The sequence below is a fragment of the Sus scrofa genome, chromosome 12, assembly GCF_000003025.6.
Source record: "Sus scrofa isolate TJ Tabasco breed Duroc chromosome 12, Sscrofa11.1, whole genome shotgun sequence".
Taxonomy (NCBI): Eukaryota; Metazoa; Chordata; class Mammalia; order Artiodactyla; family Suidae; genus Sus; species Sus scrofa.
The window spans coordinates 60364848-60390613 of record NC_010454.4 but is presented as its reverse complement, the minus strand read 5'-3'; the positions used below and the strand labels follow the sequence as shown (position 1 = coordinate 60390613).

The 25766-nt window shown below is 54.0% G+C and overlaps 1 protein-coding gene across 10 annotated transcripts in view; it reads left to right on the top strand.

Moving 5' to 3' along the window:
* PRPSAP2 (phosphoribosyl pyrophosphate synthetase associated protein 2) overlaps positions 2758–25766 on the top strand; it is a 46978-nt gene continuing 23969 nt past the window's right edge. For 2 of the 10 annotated variants that reach the window (XM_021067972.1, XM_021067975.1), the window contains exons 1-6: positions 8364–8509; positions 14046–14195; positions 15237–15289; positions 17214–17280; positions 20392–20564; positions 23641–23756. In XM_021067972.1, coding sequence (XP_020923631.1) covers positions 14077–14195; positions 15237–15289; positions 17214–17280; positions 20392–20564; positions 23641–23756 — 528 coding nt within the window. In that variant the 5' untranslated portion in view covers positions 8364–8509; positions 14046–14076. Of the gene's footprint in view, positions 3284–7181; positions 7319–8360; positions 8510–13693; positions 13789–14045; positions 14196–15236; positions 15290–17213; positions 17281–20391; positions 20565–23640; positions 23757–25766 lie in introns of those variants that run through there. The other 8 variants (XM_021067976.1, XM_021067971.1, XM_021067974.1 and 5 more) reach the window with 8 other exon arrangements.

Below are 25766 nucleotides of genomic sequence, written 5' to 3'. Positions count from 1 at the left end.
GGCAACCACTAATCTGCTTTCCGCCTCTATGGATTTACCCGTCCTGGATATTTCCCATAAACAGAATCATACCCCCTGTGGCCTTTTGGGTCTGGCTTCTCCCACTGAGTATCTCGTGTCTGAGGCTCATCTGCGTTCTGCCATGGTCCCTCCTCTTTGTGGGTGAGTAGTACTCCGCTGCGAGGAAGCACCGCACGCTGCTTGTCCTTTCACCTGCTGATGGACATTTGTGCTTTTCCCACTTTGGCTGTGTGGTTAGTGCTGCTATTCACACTGGTATACACGTATTGGAGCATCTGTTTTCGGTCCCTTTTTGGTGGCGCCGAGGAGACGTACTGGGGAGTCACACAGTCACGCTACGTTGGACTCTTGGGCTCAACTTTCATGAAGGGCATCCTAGTAGGTGTTAAATGAAACTTAGAATTGATTTTTTTTTTTCAAGGGCTGCACCCATGGCATATGGAAGTTCCCAGGCTAGGGGTTGAATCGCAGCTGTAGCTGCCAGCCTCCACCACAGCCACAGCAACAAGGGATCTGAGCTGCATCTACCACCTACACCACAGCTCACAGCAACGCTGGATCCTTAACCCACTGAGCGAGGCCAGGGATCAAACCCATGTCCTCATGGATGCTAGTCAGGTTCATTAACTGCTGAGCTATGATGGGAACTCCAGTATTGATTTTTAAGGGTGCTTATACATTCCAGACATTCAGTCCTTTATGTCAGGTGGACATATTATGACATTTGCTCTCACTCTGTGCCTTTGGAGCATAGGCAGAGTTTTGCTTGTTTTTTAATTTAATGTATGTAATCCTTACAAAGTCTCTGTACTATTTCATTTCATTCTGATGCACATCAGACTCAGAGCCCAGCTTTACGTAAGAGGTGTGTGAAACAGTGGCGCATACATGGAATCTGAATTAGCCCTCGGTGGTGGCACTTACATGAGCATAGTATAATATCTAAGTGGGGAGGGTCCCAGGGTGTGTGATTTTTCCGTATGCACATGGTCATGTCTGCGTAAGGTGAGCATGCAATGTGCGACTGTGTGCCACCCACGCGGGGGGCACTTTGTGTGTGACATCTCCATGTACATGTGTGACATCCAAGTGCTTTGTCAGAGATCGCAAAGGACCCTGCACCAGCCCAGACGTCTCGCTTGCTGAGGCCACAGGCATACCGTTCTAGACAAGCCCGCAAGTGTGGGCAGCCCTGTTGCCATCACACAGGCAGAGCTTGCTTGACAACAAAGCCACAGAAGTGAAGTGAGCAGAGAGGGTTTTAAGACGGAGAAAGACAAAATCTTGGGGTCTTGGAGCCCAGGATCCAGTCACACCTGAAGCTTCACTCGGGGCTTTTGAGTTAGGTAACCCATCAGTCGCTGCTCATTTATCTTTAGCTGGTGCCAACTGGGTCTCACTGCCAGAGTCCCAAGATAAACAGTTATGAGTGGGGAAAAACTTTCTGCTTGTTACATCTCAACCGAGGACAGAATATGAATGAGTAGCAAAAGCCCCAGAAGGAAGTGGAGGAGGGGGCAGGCCATGCTCCTGGGAGGGAAGGACCGGGAGGAAGTGGGGGGAGGGCAGGGGTGGAGGCGGAGTTACTGGGGCAGGATGGGGGCAAAGGGAGTCTCCAGCTGGCACTGCAGGTGGAGGGGGTGGGGACCACAAGACGCCCGCTCAGGACGCTCCTCTCAGAGCTGGAGGGAGCGGCTTAGAGGGCTGAGCAGGAGCATCTGCGGTGACTCCAGGCTGGGGGGAGGGATGCAGATTCGAGTTGGGAGGTGGCTTCTGGGGTCCACCAGCCTTCAGCTCTGCACTTCCCAATCATGGAGGTAATTTTTAAAAAGGCCCTGTAGGGAGTTCTCATCGTGGCGCAGTGGTTAACGAATCCGATGAGGAACCATGAGGTTGCGGGTTCGATCCCTGGCCTTGCTCAGTGGGTTAAGGATCTGGCGTTGCCATGAGCTGCGGGGTAGGTCGCAGACGTGGCTCGGATCCCGAGTTGCTGTGGCTGTGGTGTAGGCCGGCGGCTACAGCTCCCATTCTACCCCTCACCTGGGAATCTCCATATGATGCAGGAACAGCCCTAGAAAAGGCAAAAAAGAGAAAAAAATAAAATAAAACGGTCCTGTAGGTGGGGTGCTGCTATGGCTCAGCCCAGGGCCGGTCGGGGCGCGTGCTGAGAGGAGGAGCTGTGGAAGAGCCGGATGTCAGCCGGGGCAGAGGCCCCAGAGCGCGGCGGGCACTGCCAGCAGGCAGGCTGGCCCGCACCGTCAGCACTGTTCGGCCCCCTCCTCTGACAGTGCCAAGAGGTAGGTGGCATTCGCTGGTTTACAGAGGAGAGAACTGAAAGTCGGAGAAGAGAAGTGACTGCTCAGGTCCTACGCTAAAAATGATCATGAGACTATACAATGTCTATATAATGTTACCCAGCCGGATAATGAGAGTAAGCCATATATAGTGATGATAATAATATCATTTACATATTAACAAAAGGCCCATTCTATATTTATGCCTGAAGATCTCACTTACACATCAAGTCTCGGGCACTGAAGCGGGCACTTTGCTATAACCAGGCAGTGCTCACCTCCTGAGGCGGGTGCTCTGTGGGCTCCGAGGTAGGGAAGGATTGGGAATTTGGGACCAGCAGATGCAAACTAGTATCTCCAGGATGAACAAAGAGGGTCCTCCTGTATAGCACAGGGAGCTTTACCCAATATCCTATGCCAAACTGTAATGGAAAGAATGTGAAAATGAATGCGTGTGTATAACTGAGTCCCTGCTATATAGCAGAACTTCATGCAATATTGTAAATCAACTATACTTAAATCTTTTTAAAAGAGAGATGTTGAGTGGTTATTTCTCCATGGTTAGATAATGGCAAATATCTTTAAAATTTTCCCTTGTTTGTCTGAATTTTTATAATATGTAAAAGACAATGAAGCCTTTTTTTTTTTTTCCTTTTGGGGAGAAATTAAAAAAGCAAAAATTCAGAGGTTGAGGGAACAGACCCAACGATGGAAACTTCCAAGATCCCTTGTCTGGTGCCCAGACTCCGGCCTCTGCAGCCTCCCTGGCCAGACAAGCTGCCGTCCTCCTCCATGGGTGGAAGAAGCCAAAGCCTTGTTAATTCATTCCCGATGGCCAGAGGTGCGAGGGCGGAGAGGCAGCGGCCGAACCCTTTCCTCTGATGGCCTCTTACTCATTGACTCCAAGGAGAAGTCATTCCCCACCCGGAACCCTCAGGCAGCTGCTGATCTCAGCGCCCATTTTTCAGGTGAGGAAACTGAAGCTCAGACAGGTGCCTTCACCCATGGCTGAGGCCATTTCTGCAAAGAGGAGGCAGGAGGCAGACCTTTGTCTAGGGAATGACAGTCAAATCCCTGGGTTCCCATTTCAACAGTCATTTGAAGTCTGCATTTTCTGGTTTATCATCCTGTTGGAAAACTGTGGCAAAGATGCTTTTCCTTCCTTTAAAAAAAAGTTGAAGGGGAGTTCCCGTCGTGGTGCAGTGGTTAACGAATCCGACTAGGAACCATGAGGTTGCGGGTTCGGTCCCTGCCCTTGCTCAGTGGGTTAACGATCCAGCGTTGCCGTGAGCTGTGGTGTAGGTTGCAGACACGGCTCGGATCCCGCATTGCTGTGGCTCTGGCGTAGGCCGGCGGCTACAGCTCCGATTGGACCCCTAGCCTGGGAACCTCCATATGCCTTGGGTGTGGCCCTAAAAAGCAAAAAAAAAAAAAAAAAAAAGAGAGAGAGAGAGAGACATCAGCCTATGAAAGATTTCAAAAGAGTCTTGGGAGAATGGAAGGTGGATGGAGAATTGGTATCTGATATAATAGAGCAGAGGAGACTGTAAGCTAAGGAGAAAGTGATGAGAAACTAGCAATTTTATGCTGACTCAGCAGAGCTGATTTAAAATTTTTGAGGAATTCAGTCCCTGTATGGTCCAAATACTATGTAATTTTGTGCTACTGCCTACCTCCTTTCCACCAAGGCAGGTAATTGGGAGGACACCCCTGGTACGGACATTTCTTGACTACCACCCTTGTGCCAGGGACTGTGCTGGGTATTGGCAAACAGCGATCCGCAAAAGAGACAAAAGACCTGCCCACAGGGACTTATAGTCTACAGGGGCTGGGCTGGGGGTATTTATAAAATGAACATCCACATAAATACACAATTACAGAGTCCCCCTGTGGCACAGTGGGTTAAAGATTCTGGCTTGTCATTTGACAAAGTTCAACATCCATTCATGATCAAGACCCTCGCCAAAGTGGGTATAGAGGGAACATTCCTGAATATAATCAAAGCCATTTATGATAAACCCACAGCAAATATAATCCTCAATGGGGAAAAACTGAAAGCCTTCTCACTCAAATCTGGAACAAGACAGGGATGCCCACTCTCACCACTGCTCTTCAACATCGTTTTGGAAGTCTTAGCCACAGCAATTAGACAAACAAAAGAAATAAAAGGCATCCATATAGGAAGAGAAGAGATCAAACTGTCACTGTATGCAGATGATATGATACTATACCTAGAAAACCCTAAGGACTCAACCCCAAAACTCCTTGAACTGATTAATAAATTCAGCAAAGTGGCAGGATATAAGATTAACATTCAGAAGTCAGTTGCATTTCTGTATACCAGCAATGAAACATTAGAAAAGGAATACAAAAAAATGATACCTTTTAAAATTGTACCTCACAAAATCAAATACCTCGGAATACACCTGACCAAAGAGGTAAAGGATCTATATGCCGAGAACTATAAAACTTTAATCAAAGAAATCAAAGAAGATGTAAAGAAATGGAAAGATATTCCATGTTCCTGGATTGGAAAAATCAATATTGTGAAAATGGCCATCCTACCCAAAGCAATCTACAGATTCAATGCAATCCCTATCAAATTACCCATGACATTGTTCACAGAACTAGAACAAACAATCCAAACATTTATATGGAACCACAAAAGACCCAGAATCGCCAAAGCAATCCTGAGAAACAAAAACCAAGCAGGAGGCATAACTCTCCCAGACTTCAAGAAATACTACAAAGCCACAGTCATCAAAACAGTGTGGTACTGGTATCAAAACAGACAGACAGACCAATGGAACAGAATAGAGAATCCGGAAATAAACCCTGACACCTATGGTCAATTAATCTTTGACAAGGGAGGCAGGAACATCAAATGGGAAAAGGAAAGTCTATTCAACAAGCATTGCTGGGAAACCTGGACAGCTGTATGCAAAGCAATGAAACTAGAACACACCCTCACACCATGCACAAAAATAAACTCCAGATGGCTGAAAGACTTAAATATACGACAGGACACCATCAAACTCCTAGAAGAAAACATAGGCAAAACACTCTCTGACATCAACATCATGAATATTTTCTCAGGTCAGTCTCCCAAAGCAATAGAAATTAGAGCAAAAATAAACCCATGAGACCTCATCAAACTGAAAAGCTTTTGCACAGCAAAGGAAGCCCAAAAGAAAACAAAAAGACAACTTACAGAATGGGAGAAAATAGTTTCAAATGATGCAACTGACAAGGGCTTAATCTCTAGAATATACAAGCAACTTATACAACTCAACAGCAAAAAAGCCAATCAATCAATGGAAAAATGGGCAAAAGACCTGAATAGACATTTCTCCAAGGAAGATATACAGATGGCCAACAAACACATGAAAAAATGCTCAACATCGCTGATTATAAGAAAAATGCGAATCAAAACTACCATGAGATACCACCTCACACCAGTCAGAATGGCCATCATTAATAAATCCACAAATAACAAGTGCTGGAGGGGCTGTGGAGAAAAGGGAACCCTCCTGCACTGTTGGTCGGAAGGTAAACTGGTACAGCCACTATGGAGAACAGTTTGGAGATACCTTAGACATCTATACATAGAACTTCCATATGACCCCGCAATCCCACTCTTGGGCATCTATCCGGACAAAGTCTACTTAAAAGAGACACATGCACCCGCATGTTCATTGCAGCACTATTCACAATAGCCAGGACATGGAAACAACCCAAATGTCCATCGACAGATGATTGGATTCGGAAGATGTGGTATATATACACAATGGAATACTACTCAGCCATAAAAAAGGATGACATAATGCCATTTGCAGCAACATGGATGGAACTAGAGAATCTCATACTGAGTGAAATGAGCCAGAAAGACAAAGACAAATACCATATGATATCACTTATAACTGGAATCTAATATCCAGCACAAATGAACATCTCCTCAGAAAAGAAAATCATGGACTTGGAGAAGAGACTTGTGGTTGCCTGATGGGAGGGGGAGGGAGTGGGAGGGATCGGGAGCTTGGGCTTATCAGACACAACCTAGAATAGATTTATAAGGAGATCCTGCTGAATAGCATTGAGAACTATGTCTAGATACTCATGTCGCAACAGAAGAAAGGGTGGGGGAAAAAACTGTAACTGCAATGTATACATCTAAGGATGACCTGACCCCCTTGCTGTACAGTGGGAAAATAATAAAAAAAAAAAAAAAAAAAAAGATTCTGGCTTGTCACTGCAGCGCCCCTGGTCGCTGCTCTGACGCAGATTCAGTCCCTGGCCCAGAAACCTCCACATGCTGCAGTCACAAGCAACAAACAAACGAAAACCCCAAACACATAATTAGTAATATTAGCAATCATGACGAGCTCAATGAAGGAAAAATACATGGAAAAAAATTTTGAAGAAGGGAGTGGTTTAGGGACGGCTTGAAAGTGACATTTGTGCTGAGATGTAGTTTAAGCAGGAGTTAATGGGGGAATAGGGCAACAGGAGGAAGTGAGTTTCTGGAGGCAGGAACAGCATGTGCAAAGACCCTATAGGTCAGGGCTAGAGGAAGAGGCGGATGGGCAAGAACAACATGAAGCAAGCAGGAGAACACGCAAGCCCCTGCGATGATGGGAATCCAGCCCACATTGGCTTCAGAGGGGTGAGTGAAGGAATTCAGCGGCCCCATAAATAGGAAACTCCTGACAGCTGCAGGCAGAGAAGTAGCCCATTACTGCCTGAGACTGTGGGCTCCGGTTGGCTCAGAGGCCAGTCCTTGGAGCCAATCAGCGAGCCGAGAGGGATGTGGTCCTGATTGGTCAGATCCAGTCACACATCAGCTTGGAACCCTGGGTGGAGCGAGTGCTGCCAGAAGCCGTGAGGTGGGCCGGGTTGAGGTTGTGCTGGTGCAGAAGCGGTCAGTGAACCCGAAGTCGCTTGGAGAGGATTCAGTGTTGCATGAGAATCTACTTGTGTGCTCACCGGCCTTATTCTTTGCAGAGGTAGGATCCTGAACAGCTTTCAGGGCAAGGAAACGTCTCAAGTGACTGCATTTCGGAAAGTATTTTACAATTAATTTTTAGTTCATAAATTGAGATGCTGGGAGTCCATGCTGTAAATGAAGAGGTTAGATTGTGAGGACCAGCTGTTCTAGCTGGCGGAACCCCCTCGGATGAACAATTCCAAGCCTCACTCTAGTAAAAAATCCAAAGCAGAACTGGAGCTGGCGTGTGGATAGAGACTAGCTTAGTGCAGACCCTGGTGCCAGGCCGCCAGGACTGAAGTTCTTATCCATGTTGAGTGTTTGTTACTGGGCACGTAATTTACCATCGGTCTCTCAGTTCCTACAACTATTAAAACGGAGACAATAATAGCACATACCTCATACTTATATGAGGACTAAGTTTCGGTTAATATGTGGTAAGCACTTAAGAGGACTTGGCCTGACACCTGGTAAGGGCTCCGTACGTGTTTGCTATTATTGTGCCCCACACACACACATAAATGTTAAACATACTGAAATTAAAAGGAATGTGGACAATGGACACCCAAAGCAGCAATTCCTTTCTTTATAATAAAAGAAGGAAGGGGAACAAAGCAAATAGTAATATTGAGTGTTTGCTGCACGCCAGGAACAGTGCTAGAAGCTCCTCAGCTGTTATCGCAGCCCTCACAATAGCCCTTGAGATGGGTGCTGCTATTATCTCCATTTTTCAGATGAGAAAATTGAGGCTCAGGTGAAGGGACTTTGCTTAAGATCATAGGCCAATAAAGACCTGGACTCAGACGCACGTCATCCCAATCCTGAGAGTGCAAACTAGCTTTCACGTGCTCGGTGCTGACCACGTTCCCCGGGGCCGCGAGGCTCAGCCCCGCCCCGCCCCGCCCCTCCCGCCCTCGGCCCCGCCCCTCGCCCTGCCCGGCCTCTCCCAGCTGGAGGCGAAGGCCCGCCCCTCCCGCCCTCGGCCCCGCCCCTCGCCCTGCCCGGCCTCTCCCAGCTGGAGGCGAGGGCCCGCCCCTCCCCGTGGCCCCGCCCCGCCCGCGGCCCCGCCCCCGGGCCTCGCAGTCGCCGCCGACGCTGCTCTCCGGCCGGGAGTCGCCATTTTGCTCCTGGAGACGCCGCTTGGGGACCGGCGCTTGCTTCCTCCGGCAGCTGAGGCTGCGGCGGGGCCCGGGGCTGGGGTCGGGGCCAGGTAGGCGGGCGGGAGCCGGCCCTGCGGGGCGCAGGTGCAGGGGGCGGGGGTTCGGCGGGCCCGGGCCGCGCGCCGCCCTGACGCGGTCCGGGCCGTCGGGGTCCGCGGGCCTGGCGCGCGGCCGGTGCGGGACCCGCGGCCCGGGCGGGAGTCCAGCCGCACGCCCCTCCTGACGGCCTCGCGCCGCTGGGCTGGCGGCCCCGGGCGCGGCCTCTCTGCCGCCCGGCCGTGCTTCCGTCCGCTCAGCCCGCCCGGCAGAGGTGGCCAGGGACCTGGATGCGACTCGGGGACGCTGTTCTGCTTTGCGACGGTGTCCCCGGTGTTGCACACGGACGATAGGGACTTTTTCCCTTTCTGTTAACACTGGAGCAGTTTGGGTGGGCAATTCGGACGGAGGGGCTGGGGGTGAGGAAGGTGGTCTCGAATGTGGAAGCAGGTTAGATGCCCAGATCGAAGGCGTTCACCCGCGTTCCCGGACCCGCGAAGTCCTACCCGCCTCGCCCGCGATTCGGGTCCCGACCGGGTCTGTGCCTTTATTACCCAGCTTGGGTCGGAGGCGGTGCAGGTCGCTCACCAGAAGCACTTTGCGGTGGCTCCGTCTTTGTTGCACGGAATGTATATTCAAAGTGTTACTTAATTACGCCATTTTGTAACTTTTCCATTTGTTCGGCGTTCCTCCACTTAGAAGCAGTGCGGGTCCTCGAGCTTTTTCTTCCTCTCCGAGAGCGAAGTCCTCCAAAGGGGAAATAGTGAATCAGAGTTGTGGGTTCCTTCTTTGGCACATGATATAATTTTTTTTCAAACAAGGCGTGTTTGCTACAGACGTTTATCAAAATCGGGGTGTTTATCGGGTTCTCCCACGTGGGGTGTCAAGCCGCTCCTCCCCGGTGTTGAGAGTGTGGCTGAAGCTGCGCTGGTGTCTGCTGCTTCAGGACATGTAGCCTTAAGGAAGTGTCTCTTCAAGCCTCACTTCCCCCACGTCTGAAAGGCATCCACTTTTAGCACCTCCTTGATTGAGTTGTCATAAGAATCCGGAGTGCTAAAAAAAAATGGTATTAGCTAAAAAGAAACGTTCTCTTGGGGAGGCGGCAGGGCGCTGTGCACAGGGCTGTGGAGGGAGGATTCATTCCCTTTAAGTTGTGCCCTTCTGAGTCTCGTCGGTACTGCCTCCCCAGAAGCCAGTTTTCTTCGAGGCAGGTACATCACCAATAAAGAGAACTCTATGCTTTATGATGCCGTGACGCCTTTTAGTTGCTTTCAACTCCGTTTGTTAATCATTGCAGCTCAATGAGGTCAGGCTACATTCAGCAAACATTTGTTATTTGACAAACACTTAGCCTCTCCCTCTGCCAGGTGCTGGTCTAGGCCCTAGGTATAGAGGAGGGAATCTCTGCTCTCCTGGACCTTAAGTTCTGGTGGAGGAAGCTGATTGTGGTTTTTTTTTTTTTAAGGGCCTCACCCGTGGCATATGGAAGGTCCCAGGCTAGCGGTCGATACGGAGCTGCAGCTGCTGGCCTACGCCACAGCCACAGCAATGCCAGATCCAAGCTGCGTCTGCGACCTACGCCACAGCTCATGGCAGTGCTGGATCCTTAACCCACTGAGCGAGGCCAGGGATTGAACTTGTGTCCTTGTGGTTACTAGTCAGATTCATTTACACTGCGCCACAGCAGGAACTCCCGGGATGGGGGTGGGGAGCTGTTTTTACCCAGCATCTCTCTCTCTCGTCAGGAAGGGGCAGGCCAAGGACTTGTAGCTGGTACCCGGGGTGGGCACACCAAGTCTGGACACTCCAGGGCCAAGTGGGAAGTGTCTACGTAGCATACGTGTTAGGGGGAGAGCACACACTTGGATGCAGGCCTTCGTCATCTGAACTGTGGATGAGAGGTTTTGAAATGACTGCCAGCCCTTGCAAAGCAAGGGCTCTTTCAGTGCGGTTTTGTTCACGAGGCTTAACAGATTGCCCAATCTCCTTCGAAGAGGAATATGATTTGCCTTTTTTAAGGTGCTCACATTTCTCTGAAAAGGGTGTGTGTTCATGTGTTGGAATTCTCATATGTTTTAGAGCAAATATCGAATAAATGTGAAAGCAGCTCTAGTTGAGGGGCGGGCTGGGGCTGGGGGTGTGGCCTTTATGCTCCGTGTCGCGCCGACGCCTTGTCCTAAGGAGGCTTCTGCAAGCCCCGTCCTGATGGGGATCGTGTTTCTGAGGATCATCTTGAAGCCTCACTTGTTGAAGCTTGGTCCGGAGTACAGCTTGATTTCCAACAGGACAGCTAAAACTAGCAGCTAGTTGTATTGTTCGACCCGCTCGTGAAATGCAAAATGTGACTTTATCGGTGACTGTTTCCAAACGAACTCCCCGCCTGTGCCATTGCGAGTGTGCTCTTGGGTTGGGTTTCTGTTCCTGGAACCCGGAGACCAGTCAGTGGTGAGGGACCCTTAAGCCATGACGATTAAGGAGAGGTTCCGGGGTCCAGGAGAAGAGGCGCAGAGGCAAGGGCGCCGTCTTGAGACAGGACTGCCCTGTGGGAAGGGAGCTGCTTCGAAGGATCCTGCAAAGGGCCAGGGAACGGCCCAGGCCCAGGCAGGGGAGGCCGCCAGGAGAGGAATGCTGTCGTGTTCTAAGTAAGAACTGGAAGCGATCGGGCCCTCAGGATGTGGGCATCTGCCCTGAGGCGGCTCGGTCTCTGGCCGGGCTCCGTGGTGAGAGTCCCGAGTCCTCGAGGTGGACGGCGTTGCCTCCAAGGGCCGCTCCGGCCCCTCGCATGCTTTCATTTGCAGTCTTCTCAGTCCTTGAAAGAACACGATGGGTCTTGAAGATACTTCTTTTTTTTTTGCTTTTTAGGGCCGCACCTGCGGCAGCACGTGGAGGTTCCCAGGCGAGGGGTCGAAAACTCTCCAGCTGCTGGCCTGCACCACAGCCGCAGCCACGCGGGATCCGAGCCGCGTCTGCGACCTGCACCACAGCTCGGGGCCACACCAGATGCTTTGCCCACTGAACGAGGCCAGGGATCAAACCCGAAACCTCATAATTACCTGTTGGATTCGTTTCCGCGGCGCCCCGTCGGAAGCTCCTTAAGAAGCTTCTCAGTTGAAGGTCAGGGGTATAAAACGATGGCCGCCCCGGGCGTGTTACGTGTGTGTTTGGTGGAAAACCAGAGTATTTGAGGTTGACCATCACGGCTTCCGTTTACAAGCGTTTCCTGCTGTGGGGCCCTGTGTTAAGTGCTGTATGGAAACGAACTGTGCAGCAACCCTGTAGGGCCAGTGTTGACAGCTCTGTGGATGAGGGAGCTGAGGCTGGGAGGGTCGTTGATGCGAGGCCTCGCAGTGAGTTCAGGGGAAGCAAGGAGTCAGGATACCGCCTGGATTTGACTCTGAAGCCTGTGTTCACAACTGCGGGAGGGTGAGTTTTATTTCTGCTGTGGTTTCCTTTTCCAGACCTGTACCGTCTGTTCCTAAGCCCAGACCTAGAGTGGCTGGGAGGTGGTGCGAGAGGACAACACCCAAGGTCTCTTCCGATTCCGAGTGCGGATGGGGAAACTGATTCTTTCTTTCGTTTTCCGGTGCCCCCGGCGCTGGCTGTGTAGCTGGTCGACACGCTGTTTCTGTGCGGGCCAGGTAGTGTTTTCGGTTCTGCCATGGCATCCGTAGACAGCGAGCATGGCCGCGCTCCCCTGCAGCTGTATTCACAGAAATCGCAGGTTTGGGCCTGTGGGCTGTGCGTTGCTGATCCTGCTCCAAAGCTTCTTTGCGTCGTACACGCACCTGTGGTGCTCCGTGGTCTCCTCAGGGCTTTGGTCGGTTGTGCATCTGTTTCCGTTGGTGATTCATAGGCTTTCGGTCAAGTCCACTGGGGTGGCCCACGTTTCCTGTCGTGAAGAGGGGCCCTGTGGGGAAAGGTGCCCTCCTAGCCTGCCCCCAGGGCCGGGAGTGGCACCACGCATGGCCCAGTGGGTCCCTCTGGCAGGTACTGCAGAGAGAGACACACGTGCACTAGGAGGCCCATTGGGGTTGGTGACCTGCCGGCTCCGGGGGTACTGGCAGCAGTTCAGGAGGACGCGTGGGCCTGTGCTTTCTACCTGGGTTGTCAAGATACATTGTTTAACCAAAGTGGGTTATAGGTGGATTTGCACAATGATCCCTTTTTCTGTTAGAAATGTATTTTTCTACCTGTTCTCGGTGGGGACCACGTGGCAGCGCGTGGCAGCCTGATGATGTCTATAACTAACGAGTAACTCTCACTTGGAGGGTGGCGGGTGGGAACAAGCCTGGGATTGGAGCTGGTGACTTGATTTATTTATTTAGTCTTTTTCTAGGGCCGCACCTGCGGCATGTGGAGGTTCCCAGGCTAGGGGTCCAATCGGAGCTGTAGCTGCCAGCCTACGCCACAGTCACAGCAACACCAGATCTGAGCCGCGTCTGTGACCTACACCACAGCTCAAGGCAACGCCGGATCCTCAACCCGCTGAGCAAGGCCAGGGATCGAACCTGCAACCTCATGTTTCCTAGTCGGATTCGTTAACCACTGAGCCACAATGGGAACTCCGGAGCTAGTGACTTTAGCTTAAAACGGTCATGTTTCAGTTTTTTTGTTTGTTTTTTTTACAAGAAGAATGTACTTGTATATTTCAACTTAAGATTAGCAAAAAAAGATGTGCTGGGCTTCACCTTATCCTACTCTTTGCCCGCCTTCCCAGCACCCCCCTGAGGAAACACAGGACCGAGGGAAGGCTCTGGGCTTGCTGGGAAGGTGCCTCCTTCGCTGAAGGCCTGCCCGGTTGTTGCTGACACATCTAGTCCCTGGCTGTCAGGACACTGAGCCCAGAAGGGGGAGGGCGAAGAGCCACACCGATGGCCTGTGGGGGGAACCTCGCTCTGATGACGTCCAGGCCGGGGACTCTCCTGCCTGTGCCCTGCTGCTGGCCCGCTGGGTGGCTGATTGACTTTCCTTTGAGGTCCTTCTTCCCTGGTCAACCTTGTATTCCAGTTGAGGAAAATGCAGGCGGCAGGGTCAGGCTTAGACAGGACCCAGGGCAGCTATAAGGCCGGGGGAGGTTTGCTGGTGGACAGACCTTACCGGAAAAGCTGGGCGTGGAAGAGTTACTTACTCGTTACTTGAGGGTCGGTCAGTCCTTGTCCTTGCTAATGGCCCTGCCATTTCTCTGTGTGTTAATCCAGGAGGAATTTTGTTGTCAGAGACTAAAAGGAGGTTGTCGTAATTGCCCTTGAACAGCACACAGTAAAACACTGAGCTCTTCAGCTCCACCTTTCTTGTAAGTTTATCATTTATTCCCAGTGGTTGTGAAAACCAGTTAAGTCACGTGGTAACGCCTTTCCATAGATTTGGAACCTTCACGTTCCGATAGACTTTCTGTTTGTCCAGTCCATGTCTAGTGCGAAGGACTCCATTATGGTAAAAACTGATTTCCTTCAGCTTCAGTCATTTGCTATTAAAAAAAAAACAAAAACAAACTTTTCAGGTGTATTTAATATCGGATGGCCGTTCTTACTCTCTCTTGTGTCTTTCTAGGGTCTGAGAATTGGGAAACCAAGAAGGTTTGATGTTTTGTGTCGCGCCGCCTGAATTAGAAGCCACAATGAACGTGACCAAAGGAGGTCTGGTGTTGTTTTCAGCAAATTCTAATTCGTCGTGTATGGAGCTTTCCAAGAAAATTGCCGAGTGAGTTTAATCACACTATTAAAATTTGGGGGTTACCTGTGTTAACTTTGGGTTAAGGACCCGAGGTTGTCTCTGTGAGGGTGTGGGTTCCATCCCTGGCCGTGCTTTGTGGGTAAAGGATCTGGTGTTGCTGCAAGCTGCAGTGTAGGTTACAGATGTGGCTCAGATTTGACCCCTGGCCCAGGAATGTCCATACGCCACAGGTGCGGCTGTAAAAAGAAAAAAAAAATCTGATTTGATGACGTGATGTTTTACATTTGGTAACTGGCTTGGCCCCGACTGTCAAATTGGAAAGGAGATGTTTTGTAGGTAACCTCCTATCATCTCTGAGTTAAGGGCTCACCTTCTTGTAAACGGCCCTCACTCCCCTGCATTCATCTGGCAGGTGCTTCCTCGGTGACCCCCGCGTGCCAGAGGTTGTGTTAGGTGCCACCTGTGCGGACTTATTTCAGGATAAAGAATGGGGAAGAGTATGTACTCTCCGAAAGAGTTCGTAGGTTATAGTTGGGTGTCACTTTAGTAATTTACTGGATAAATACCCCACTGTGTGCTGTGTGCTCAGCCTTGACCTGGATCATGGGAGTAACGGTGCACGAGCCAGACGGAACCCTTCCTTCTTTAGTGGGGGGGCCAGACGAGCAGCAGGTCACCCAGAGGTGACAAATGCGTGATGAGGGGGGCAGGTGATCTGCCTTAGCTTGGGCGTCAGGTGCCCTTGGACCTTGGGATGGAAGGTGAATTGGGAAACCTGAGCAGGCACCTCGGGAGGGTCTGGGGCAGAGGGAACAGCAGGACCGTGGCGGGAGGGCAGGGAGGCCAGGGGCCAGGTCCGTGAGGCCTGCGCGGGCCTCTTGGGTGGGCCTAGGGTCGGGCTGGGCGGGGTAGGTGATGGCGTGCCCGAACCTTTGCTGCCCACTTCCCACTTGACGATAGAAACCCCCTATTTTTAAAAATCTCTATTCTTTTCATGAATTTGGAAATGAGTTAGCTGTCGAGTCTGTTCCGGTATCTTTCAGCATTTCTCGTCTTTTTCTTCCCCAGGCGACTGGGGGTGGAGATGGGCAAGGTGCAGGTTTACCAGGAGCCCGACAGAGGTGAGTGAGCCCACGCTCCCACAGCGGTGGGCTTTTGTGGTGCGTGACGAGCCGGATGGGTCCCTCCTTCTCCACCACCGACCCAGGGTCACGGTCAGCATCCAGTTTGTTCTGTCACCAGGAAGACAGGCAGGCGAGGGGGCCGAGTGCGGTGTGTCCCCTCCCAGTAATGCCAGTGAGGTAGAGAATTCCAGGGCAAGTCACACCCGGGGGCTTCAGCTCTCGTCCTTAGGCCTCTTCCCGTAGCAGGGGCACAGGTTCGTGAACCACTGGCCAACTGAAGGGAGCGGTAGCTCAGGGGGCGGTTGAATCCGTCACCTGCGGCGGGTGCGGCGCGGGTGTCCTGTGTGTCCGATGGCGGCTCTTCTTTACCCCAGACCACACTGGCTCAGGCCGGACGCCGTGGTGTCATGTCAGGAAGTGCTTTCTGCTAATTGATCTGTGTCGTTGCGTAAACATCCCAAGTTGTAAAAACCTTGGTTAGTCTCTGTACCTTCTGTAGAGATGGCGGCTGTTGGGATTCCTCTAGCGGGAGGACAGGCAACCGCACAGGCCTGAGAGCCTCCCGGCTCCCCCTGGGCAGGTGATTGCCCGTTTCTAAGCTGCGGGTGATGGGGCCCTTCTGCGGGTCAAAGGGGATGGCTCGTGTGCCTGGCAGTCTTGGGCACAGAGGAGGCGCTTGGTCCACACTGGTGTTCCCGCTCCTCTTCCATGGTGGGAACTTACAGGACACTTTAAAAGGCACGAAGCTGCTCTGCCCTGGGTTTTCCCCATTCCCGCCCCTCGTCCCACGTGGCTTCCGTGGGAGAAGGTGTAACGGGGAAAAGACGCAGGGCATCTGGAGGAGATTCTGCCGCCGAAGGGCGTTGGGTGGTGACCTTCATCTGGGCTAGGCAGGCGGGGGCTCGGGCGGGGCTGCCGCCCTCCAGGTTCATGAATCGGGTTCGGGGGAAGGCGGGAAGCGGGCGCCAGTGTCTGTGGAGTCCTTGCGACTCGATTCCGAAGAGCTGATTCGGGGCCGAGGTCAGGGCCAGGCCAGGCGGACCAGAGTCAGGGTTCGGACCTAGACCTCCCTGGCGCCACAGCTCATCTTCTCTACACGGTGCCGCATTGTTTCGTAAACACGTATTCCGTTTTTTCCAACGTTTTTCATGAAAATGTGCACACCTATAAAACATTTGCAAGAGGGCAGCCGTGAATACCCACACGCAAGTCCGCTGCCCGGATCCGGCGGGAAGGTTTTGCCGCAGGAAGGTGTGTTTGTGGAACCGCTCGGGGGTGGGCCGCAGGCAGCGCTGCGTGCCCCGCCTGCTGCCCACGCACCTCCGGGAAGGAGGACTCCGCTCCTGAGTGTTGTCACGTGGAAAGGCGTTAACGAGAGTTCTCTGTCATTCGGGTTTCCCAGCTGTCCTAGCTGGTTTCGGGGCTGTCAGCCGGGAGGCCCGCTTCCGTGATGTGTGATCTGTTTTGCTCTCGTCTGGGACAGTGCCCTCCCTCCCTTCCCTTCGTTCTTCCCACGGCGTTGACTTTTCGGAGGGTTTGTCTTGTGGAATTTCCCACTCTGGATTCGTCGTACTGTTTCCTTGTGGCTGATGACAAGGCTTTGAGAGTAGGATCTGGGCCGTGTCTGGCTTTCCTGCCACAGCGTTGCTCGCAGTCATTCGTGCCTGCTGCGCCCTTGGCCGGCGAGGCCCGGCTGAGCGAGTGAGGGTGGCATTTCTGCGAAGGGCACGGCGCCCACGCCCACGTGCGAGAAGGGGGAAATGCTTGGTTCACGTGGGAAATGTCATCCCTTCCTAGTGTGGTTTTTATAACCGTGCCAGTTGCCGGGTCTTAGAGCATCCGGGCGTGATGCAGGTGTTCTGTGTATTTTTAGAAATGACGTGCCTTCCTCACCCTGCCCTCTTTTCCCTTTTCCCGCCAGAAACAAGAGTGCAAATTCAAGAGTCTGTGCGGGGGAAGGATGTTTTCATCATCCAGACTGTTTCAAAGTGAGTACTGAGCCAGCGGGATTGCCGTTGCTTCCTGGGCCCCGGCTGGGCTTGTGCGTTCAGAATCATGAGCTGCCTGGCCGGGCAGAGCTGAGGTTGGTTTAAAACTGGCTTACCTTACTCTGCTGATTTTCCCGCCAGAGCTGCCGACTTCGCGTGTCCTGTCAGGGTGCTCGAAGGGGAGACACCACCAGTGTCGGGGCGAGGCTGTCAGTGTCCGCGGGCCCTTACCCTGGGTCTGGTAGCTGGAGTTTCGCAACCCTTGGAGGGAGGCCCTTCGGGTTCCGGAAAAGGAGCGAGGCGGGGGGAAGAGGAGCTTGCTTCCTGGGGGCTCTTAAACGTCTGCTGCAGGCAGTTCAGGTGTGGTCACCACTTACTGTTTGGTCGCATCAGTGAAATGAGCAGCGGAGGCAGCAGAAGGCGCCGAGGGCACGCGCTCCTGTCGGCTGTGACACGACGCACTCGTGCGCTGGGGATCGTTGCGGGTGCAGATGTGTGGGCTGGGGTGGAGGGTTCGGGGTGTTTTGATCAGATGCACTCCGTCCGCGGGTGGCCCCGAGGCCTCGCTCTGTGAAGGTTCTCGCTCTGTCCAGAGATGCATCTGTGCAGGCAGCACCTGTTAGCCTGGAGAGTCCCAAGGTGGCTGCGTGCTCGGTCGGTGTTCTCTGTGGGGTGACTACCGAAGACAGCGGCCAAGAGCCAGGCTCCAGGGGCATTTCGACGTGGAGTAGTTTGCACATCTCTGTCCTGGTCGTTGGTTTGTTGGGGTGAAATCACAGAGCCGTCAGACTCTTCTGGGAGGAGGAGCCGAAGGGGACCTGTCACTGTCCCCTTGTCCTGGAAGGCCGGTGCCAGGCCTTTGCCGCGGGGCCTGGGCTGCGTTTTGTCCTGCCGCTGAGCTCCTCTGCAGAGCTGGGCATTGGGGTGCCCGCTGCCCTCACCTCGCAGACCAGAAGGTGGAGCCGGGCCCACACTCAGCCTTCAGCCTGGGCACAGGGGCAGGTGCGACCGTGGAACGGCTGGTGCTCCCTCCGGCTCTGGGGTGTTGGCAGTGCTCCCTGTCCCCAGAGAGACGTGTGATGCCCTTGGGACAGACGCCCAGAGCTCGGAGCCTCGCCCCGGGGGCCAAGCAGGCCCTGGGGCTCCGGCCTTCAGAAGGGCGGCCCTCGGGCTCTTCGCGTTTTCAGGTCCTGCCGTTCTTGCCGTTACTGGGCTGCTCAGTGCTGCTTTTGTCCCGCCGCTGCCCTCTGTCAGTCCTTACTCCTCTAGCCAGAACCATGCCCTCAGCTTTCTCTCCGTTCCTTGTCTCGGATTATTCCGGAGCGCGTTGTAAGCCTGTGTAACTCAGGGGCTTTCGGTCTCGTCCAGGGTGCAGGAAGCCTAGATGGTTAACGCTGAGGTTTGGTGTCGTTGGGTCCACCTTCTGTTTCCTTTCGCTGTGGACTAGTTGTGGGCATTAAAATGAAGAGACAAAATTTAAATTGAGAAAATTCTGCCCGTTAACGTTTCCTGTAACTCAAACAAGTTATTACTTGAGTTTAGTGATGGGAAAAGCCTTGAACCAACTCCCGGGAAGAGTGTTCCTGGAGCCTAGTTGGGGAACCCGGGTGTGACTTTACAGCTACTGCTGGCTCCTCTGCCCTCACCCCTTGGCGTCGCATGCTCTCTGCCAGGCTGCCGCACCGCCTCAGAAGCCGGCTGGTTGAGCTTCTACCCACCCAGACAGCTTGTACCCCCCTGACTCACAGAGCCGAGTGCATGTCTGCCGGGCGCCCGCCGCGGTTACAGGTGCGGGGCGCGTGTGGGCCGACAGAGCACAGAGCCCTGTCCTCAGGGCGTCTGTGTTCTCCGACAGGCAAGCGACACGGAAGATGAGGAGCGTGTCGTTGGTCGGCGGTGGTGATGCTGCGGGTGAAAACCCAGACCCTCGCAGGGGGGACGGGCGAGATGGAGGGAGGGATGGAGCGAGGGAGCCTGTAGGTGGCGTCTGGAAGCTGCGAGAAGGCGAGGAAGGAAGCCGCTGGGGGCAGGGCCCTCCGGTGTCGGGAGGAGGACACGAGGGGGGAGCGGAGTGCAGGTGGCGGTGGGGCGGGCCCCGAGGAGCCTTGGGCTTCTGCGGGGGGCGTGCAAGAAGGGACCACCCGACCTTGACCTGCAGATCCAGAGGGATGCTGTGTGGAGACGGGCGTGCCCGGAGGTGGGTGGGTGCAGGCCGTCGCCGTCGCCCGGGCCCACTGAGGCTCGGCCCCAGGGCGGCAGTGTGGTGACATGCGGTAACTCTCGGGGGTTTTGTCCTGAGTAAACCGGGTAAGGAGCGTTGCATCAGCGGAGACAGCAGTTTCACGAGGAAGCAGGCTTTGGGGGCGAAGGACATTTCAGTTTGGGGTGTGTTTCCAGACGGCCTAACAGACAGTCCAGTGAAATTGTCAAGAAGCGGTTGAACCTGTTAGGCGGGGGTGGCGCAGCCTGGGCTGCAGCCCTCAGTGTGAGGGCCCAGCCTTTCTAAAGCCGTGAGCTGGGACGGGAAGCTCAGGGGATGAGGGGGAGGGAGAGGAGGACAGCGAACGGTGTTAGGGCAAGAAGCTGGGAGGAGCGGGCCCAGCAGAGGGAAGGGGGGCAGGCGGGTCGGGCGAGCAGCGCTGTGCGCAGGGAGGCCTGAGGCCAGCCCTTGGCCTTAGCCACACAGGGGTCGTCGGTGACCTGGGCTGGACGAGTGTGGGAGAGAGTGGGAGGGTGAGTGTAGACGACTCCCCGAGAGGTGCTGCCCAGGAGCCCGCGTGCGGAGAGCGGTCGGGCTGCCACTAGCGGGAGACCGGCCTTCCCTGGCGGGGGTGGGTTCCGGCGCCGGGGGGCTGGGCTCGGAGCACCAGCAGCCCTGGAGGGGCCTCGTGGTGCTCGCGCACCGGACTCCCTGGCGTCACTTGGCTCAGTGGACAAGGAGGAGGCTCAAGGGCTGAGAGGGCACGTGGGGTGACGGAGGCTGGGGCCACGGGCTTGGTTGCTCTCGGGTCTGGAGCCTGGCTGGGTCCAAGCGGGCGTAGCCCTGTGGAGTCGCTTTGCTGGCAGCGAGGCGTCTGACGGCCCTCCCCGTGGGCTTCTCTCGGCTTCCAGGGACGTCAACACCACCATCATGGAGCTGCTGATCATGGTGTACGCCTGCAAGACCTCCTGCGCCAAGAGCGTCACCGGCGTGATCCCCTACTTCCCCTACAGCAAGCAGTGCAAGATGCGCAAGCGGGGCTCCATCGTCTCCAAGCTGCTGGCCTCCATGATGTGCAAAGCCGGTAGGGAGGGCCGCCCGGCCCGGAAACCGTAGAGCCTTGCCTTCCCTGCGTTAGGACGTCCAGCACAGTACAGGCAGCTCATCGGGGCAGTTCCCTGTGGCGCAGTGGGTTCAGAACGCGTTGCTGGGGTTGCTGCTGTGGCCTGGGTTCAGACCCTGGCCTGGGAGCTTCCTCATGTTGCGGGTGCAGCCAAAAAAGAAAAAAAAAAAAAGACAGCTAATTTGTAAGGAGAGAACAGTGCAGAGAACTCTCTCCTGTTCGCAACTCCTTCAGACGCAGAGGTAACGAGAATAGCTTCTTTTTCCCTAAATTCTTTGTTGAGAAAATCATATTGAAAATGGTGAGTTACAATCATATCAAAGTTGTTTTTACAGGGAAAAGGCCGCTGGACTCAGCTCCTCTAATACAGTAGCCGTTTGCATTTTGGCCTCTTCCCCTGGACAGATGGGTGTGTTTCCCAAATCATCTGTTTCCCTCTGCGCTGTGTACTTTCAGGTAATGGCCTCCGTGTCTCCTCGCTGCTAATGACCTTCAGAGTGTGTGCGTGGCGAGAGAGAGGGAGCGGTTACAGGAAGCCCACATCGCAGACGATTGGCAGGGAGGGGAAGTAGTAACAAGTCTTGGGATTCCTGTTGCGGCTCAGGAGGTTCAGGCCCCAGCTAGAATCAATGAGGACACGGGTTCGATCCCTGGGCCCCCCCACTGGGTTAAGGGTCTGGCATTACTGTGACCTGGGGTGTGGTCACAGATGCAGCTCGAATCTGGTGGTGTTGCTGTGGCTGTGGTGTAGCCCGGCAGCTGCAGCTCCGACTTAACCCCCAGTCTGGGAATCTCCACAGGCCACGGGTGTGGTCCTAAAAAGCAAAAAAAAAAAAAAAGTCGCCTCCGCGTCACCACATTTTAACACAGACGCTGCAGAACTCACTTTCTGCTCTGTCATTTCAAAGGGTCAGAACTAAAGCAAACCAAGCCTGCACCCCGGCAGCCGGAGGAGCCCGTGGAGAACCCGCTGCAGGGACAGGTGGGCCCCCTGAGCTTCCGGGAAGGTCCTGCCCTGCCCCTCCAGCCCTGCTCCTGGGCCCCGAGGCCCGCTTTCCTGCTGCTTTGGGCAAGGTTTGCTTTACAAAATTTTTCCAGTTGAATTTTCCTTACACTCGTGAGGTGATCATTTCAGATGCCCTTTAAGGAGCCGGTGGGATGGAGATTCTTTTTTTTTTTTTTCCTATATCTCCATCCGGAGCACATAGCGATATCAAGTGCGTGACTGTTAGGTCCTGCGGCCAGCTGAGCCTGGTCACAGCATGAGATTCTTCCTGTTTTCCAGCCACAGGCCTGTGCAGTTTGACCTCCTGTCTTCAGACAATGTTTTGGTTTTTGTTTTTTTCACCGTTTGTTTTTAGTTTTATTGATGCGTAGTTGATGTAGGCGGTGGCGGTCATTTCCGCCGAACAGCAGCGGGGTTCAGCTGTACACAGTCACGCGTCCGTTCTTCCTCTGGTTCGCTTCCCACACGGATGATCAGAGAGTATTGGGTCGAGGTCCCCGGTAGACCATCTTTGTCACGCCTGCTGACAAAGCTTCAGGGCGATGGACTCCACTCCGGCAGGATTAATCGGGGGCCTGTCTTCGTTCCTGTGGTCCTGGCTATTTTAAGGCCCGACACTGAGCTGAAAACCCTGCATGAGTGTGGGAACCCCCACGCAGGCGCTCCCTTCCGGGGGGAGGACTCCGCTCCCCGCCTGCGGTGACCTTGCCGTGCTCCCCACACAGAAGCCTTCGCTTCTGACACCCGCCCTGCAGGGGCCCTTTGCCCGCAGCCTGCAGGTGGGTCTCCAGGCACCTGCTGGTGCTCTCGTTCAGCCCGGCGCCGACACTGCATGCCTGGGGGCGCGTCAGGCGTCAGACCCGCAGTGACCGCCCCACACCCCAGACGCGAATCCCCAGTCCAGGTTAGGTCACCTGTGCTGCTGACCTTGCGGCTATAAACCAGAAGCTCCCGTGGTCCTGTCTGGAGTGGAGTCATGTGCCCGAGCTCGTCACAGAACCCAGGGACACTGTCCCACTGTCACAGTTCATTGGGACAGGACACGGTCAAGGGCACGGGTGAGCGTCCGGGTGGAGGAGGTGGTCAGTTATTAACTCCTCCCAGCCGCGCTCCCCTCTCTGGAGGGTGAGGGTCGGGGCCTGAAAGTGCTGAGCTTTCAGTCATGGTGACAAGCCCCATCCGGGGTCAGGTTCTGCTGGTGCTCCAGTCACTGAGGAATTTGTAAGGCTTTCGGGAGCTCTGCATCGGAGATGGGGCCAAAGGCCAAAGGTTAGAGCTAGAGCTGCCCCAGGGATCTTACCCGGAGGGAGTTCTGTGCGGGGAGCTGGGGGCAGAGACCAAGACTTACGTTTTCTATTGTCTTACGATCTCATTGTAACAAAAAAAATCTGAGAAATAAGGATGCCGAATTTTTGATGAGAAAGCAGTTTTTTTCTTCCTTTCTCAGCCACGCCTTCAGCATGTGGAAGCTCCTGAGCCAGGGGTGGAATCAGAGCCACAGGTGCAGTCTGCGCCACAGCTTCAGCAGCACCAGATTCTCAGCCCACTGTGCAGGGCTGGAGATCGAACCCGTGCCACCTCAGAGACAAGTCTTTTTTTTTTTTTTTTTTTTTTTTTTTGTCTTTTTGCCATTTCTTGGGCCGCTCCCACGGCATACAGAGGTTCCCAGGCTAGGGGTTGTATTGGAGCTGGAGCCACCGGCCTACGCCAGAGCCACAGCAACGCAGGATCCGAGCCGCGTCTGCAACCTACACCACAGCTCACAGCAACGCTGGATCCTTAACCCACTGAGCAAGGGCAGGGATCGAACCCGCAACCTCATGGTTCCTAGTCGGATTCGTTAAGCACTGCACCACGACGGGAACTCCCAGAGACAATTCTTAACCCACCGTACCACAGCAGGAACTCCTGAGAGAGTAGTTTTCAGCAGTAACTTATTATATATGGTATCTTGTTTTGTATAGTACTTATTCCTACACTGCAGCTGGTTATGAAACTATTTGTGTGTCTGTGTCTGCTTTATTTTCAAAGGTCTAACTCATCTCATTACTATGGATTTACACCAAAAGGAAATTCAGGGCTTCTTCAATATTCCTGTTGATAATTTAAGAGCATCTCCGTTCTTGTTACAGTATATTCAGGAAGAGGTGAGCTAGCTCAGACTTTTAACAGTCTGATTTAAGGCTGAAAGGTGCCTTTCCCTTTCCTTGGGCTGTCTGTAAAGGGTTAAAACTTGATGGATCCTGCTTAAAGTACTGCTTATAAATGTAATTGGGTAATTTGGCATATTTTAAAATTCTTACCCTGCGATTTATTTCTTTTGCGAAAGCGCTTGGAGATTGTCCTGGTGGGTTTGCTTTCCGTTTGGACCCCAGTACCTGGGCTCACCTCGCCGTGATGGTGACGAGTGGCTCTCCTCCCTGGCCCCTGCGTGGTCCCGGGTGTCTTTGGCGTCCCCTCCGTCTGCCTCTCTCCACCCGCCTGTAGCCGTCCCCGCCGTCCGAGTGCGCAGTCCTACCACCAGCGGGAAGCCTGCGGTCACCCTCCTCGGGACCTGGGTCCACACGCGGGTCCTTCTCCGTCCCATCCTCGTGCCCCTCCACCCAGGGAACCTGTCTTTCTCTCCATTTCCTTGGTTCAGTTTGTTCCCAGGCGTCTTATTCTTTGGACACTGTGGGTGGACTCGTTCCTTCTGGATCGTTCACGCTGGTGAAGAGAAACAAGACTGAGGTCCGTGTGTGGATCCACAGCCCTGCCGAATTCCCGCGTCGGCTGCCACGGAGTTTTGTGTTGTATGTGGAGTCTCAGGGCTTTCTCCACGGGAGGTCGATCCTCTGTGAAGGGACAGCTTGACTCTGCCTTTGCAGCGTGGGCACCTTTCGTTTCTTTTGCTCGTCTCAGGGCTCTGGCCCGAGTGCTCAGCGGCGTGTCGGGAGCGGCGTGGAGTGGGTGGCCAGGCCTTGTTCCCGAGCCGAGGCGGAAGCTCGCCGCCGCTCTCCTGAGTCTGATGTCAGCCGGCGCTTTTTCCCACATGCCTTTGAGGACGTCCCTTCTATTCCTAGTTCTCGGAGTGTTTCCGTGGGACGTGGTGTCAGATGTGCCAGGTGTCTTCTGCATCCGTCGAGGCCATCAATGTGGACTCGTTTCCTTCATTTTATGTGGGATGTATCGCAAAGATGATTTTTCTCCTTTTGAAGCCCTCGTGTTCCTGGAACAGATCAGACGTAGGCCGTCATCGGTCGGATCTACGTAGTTTTAGCATCGTTACGTGCGTTATTCTTTGGTGTCACAGCCCTTTGGTGACTCACTAGTTAGGAAGCCTTGTAAAAGGTTAACGTGTGACGCGCTTACTCTTCTGCTTTATTGGGAACCGCTTTCCTCGCGTGGGTTAGTCCCCCCTTGATGCCTCTTCTGTAGACGTACGTCTTCCTCCACCACTGAGAAGGTGGCCCCGCATGGGTTTCCCAGCACCTTCCGCACCAAGAGTGCAGGCCTCCCCGGGGCACTCGGCCTGAGTGTTGTTGAAAGGGAAAACTAGAAAATACTTGTTTTTTAAAGGTGTTGGAAAGAAACGTACAAACTCTAGGACAAGCGGTGTCAATGTAAGGGACCTGAGTCGGACTCTCCATGGAGAGAAGGGGCCCAGCTGCTGTCCCCCGGGAGGACAGAGAAGGCCGAGGCGGGCCTGCGGGGGGGGACGGTCTGGTTCTGGAAAGAATGGAGCAGTCGGGGGACAGGTCCGTAGGTGCTGTCCTGGCTCTTGGCGCTCACTTCCTCTTCGGAGTGGCTGCTTCCTCGCCTGGAAGCTGGCGGAGGCTTCCTCTCTTGGGTCCCGGGAAGCACCTGGCTGTTGGCCTTGCGGAAAAAGAGGGCCTTGCGGTCCTTGCTCCAGGGATGACCATTGCTTCCTGAGCAGGCAGCTCACTCCTGCCGCCCCCTCCTGGGCCTTTGTGCATGTGCGGTGGCACTAGCTCACTCTGGAGGCGCCTGAAACGGCAGGGCCACCAGCCCACAGGGAACCGACAGTGCCCGTGGCTCATGTGACTCGAAGCCTGACCTGAACGCTGAGGCTGCCTTCACGCCAAGGGGTGAAAGTGCAAGCGGCTGTGAGGCAGCGCTGAGCCAAAGACGCCCAGGTTGTGGGGAGATTAAAATAG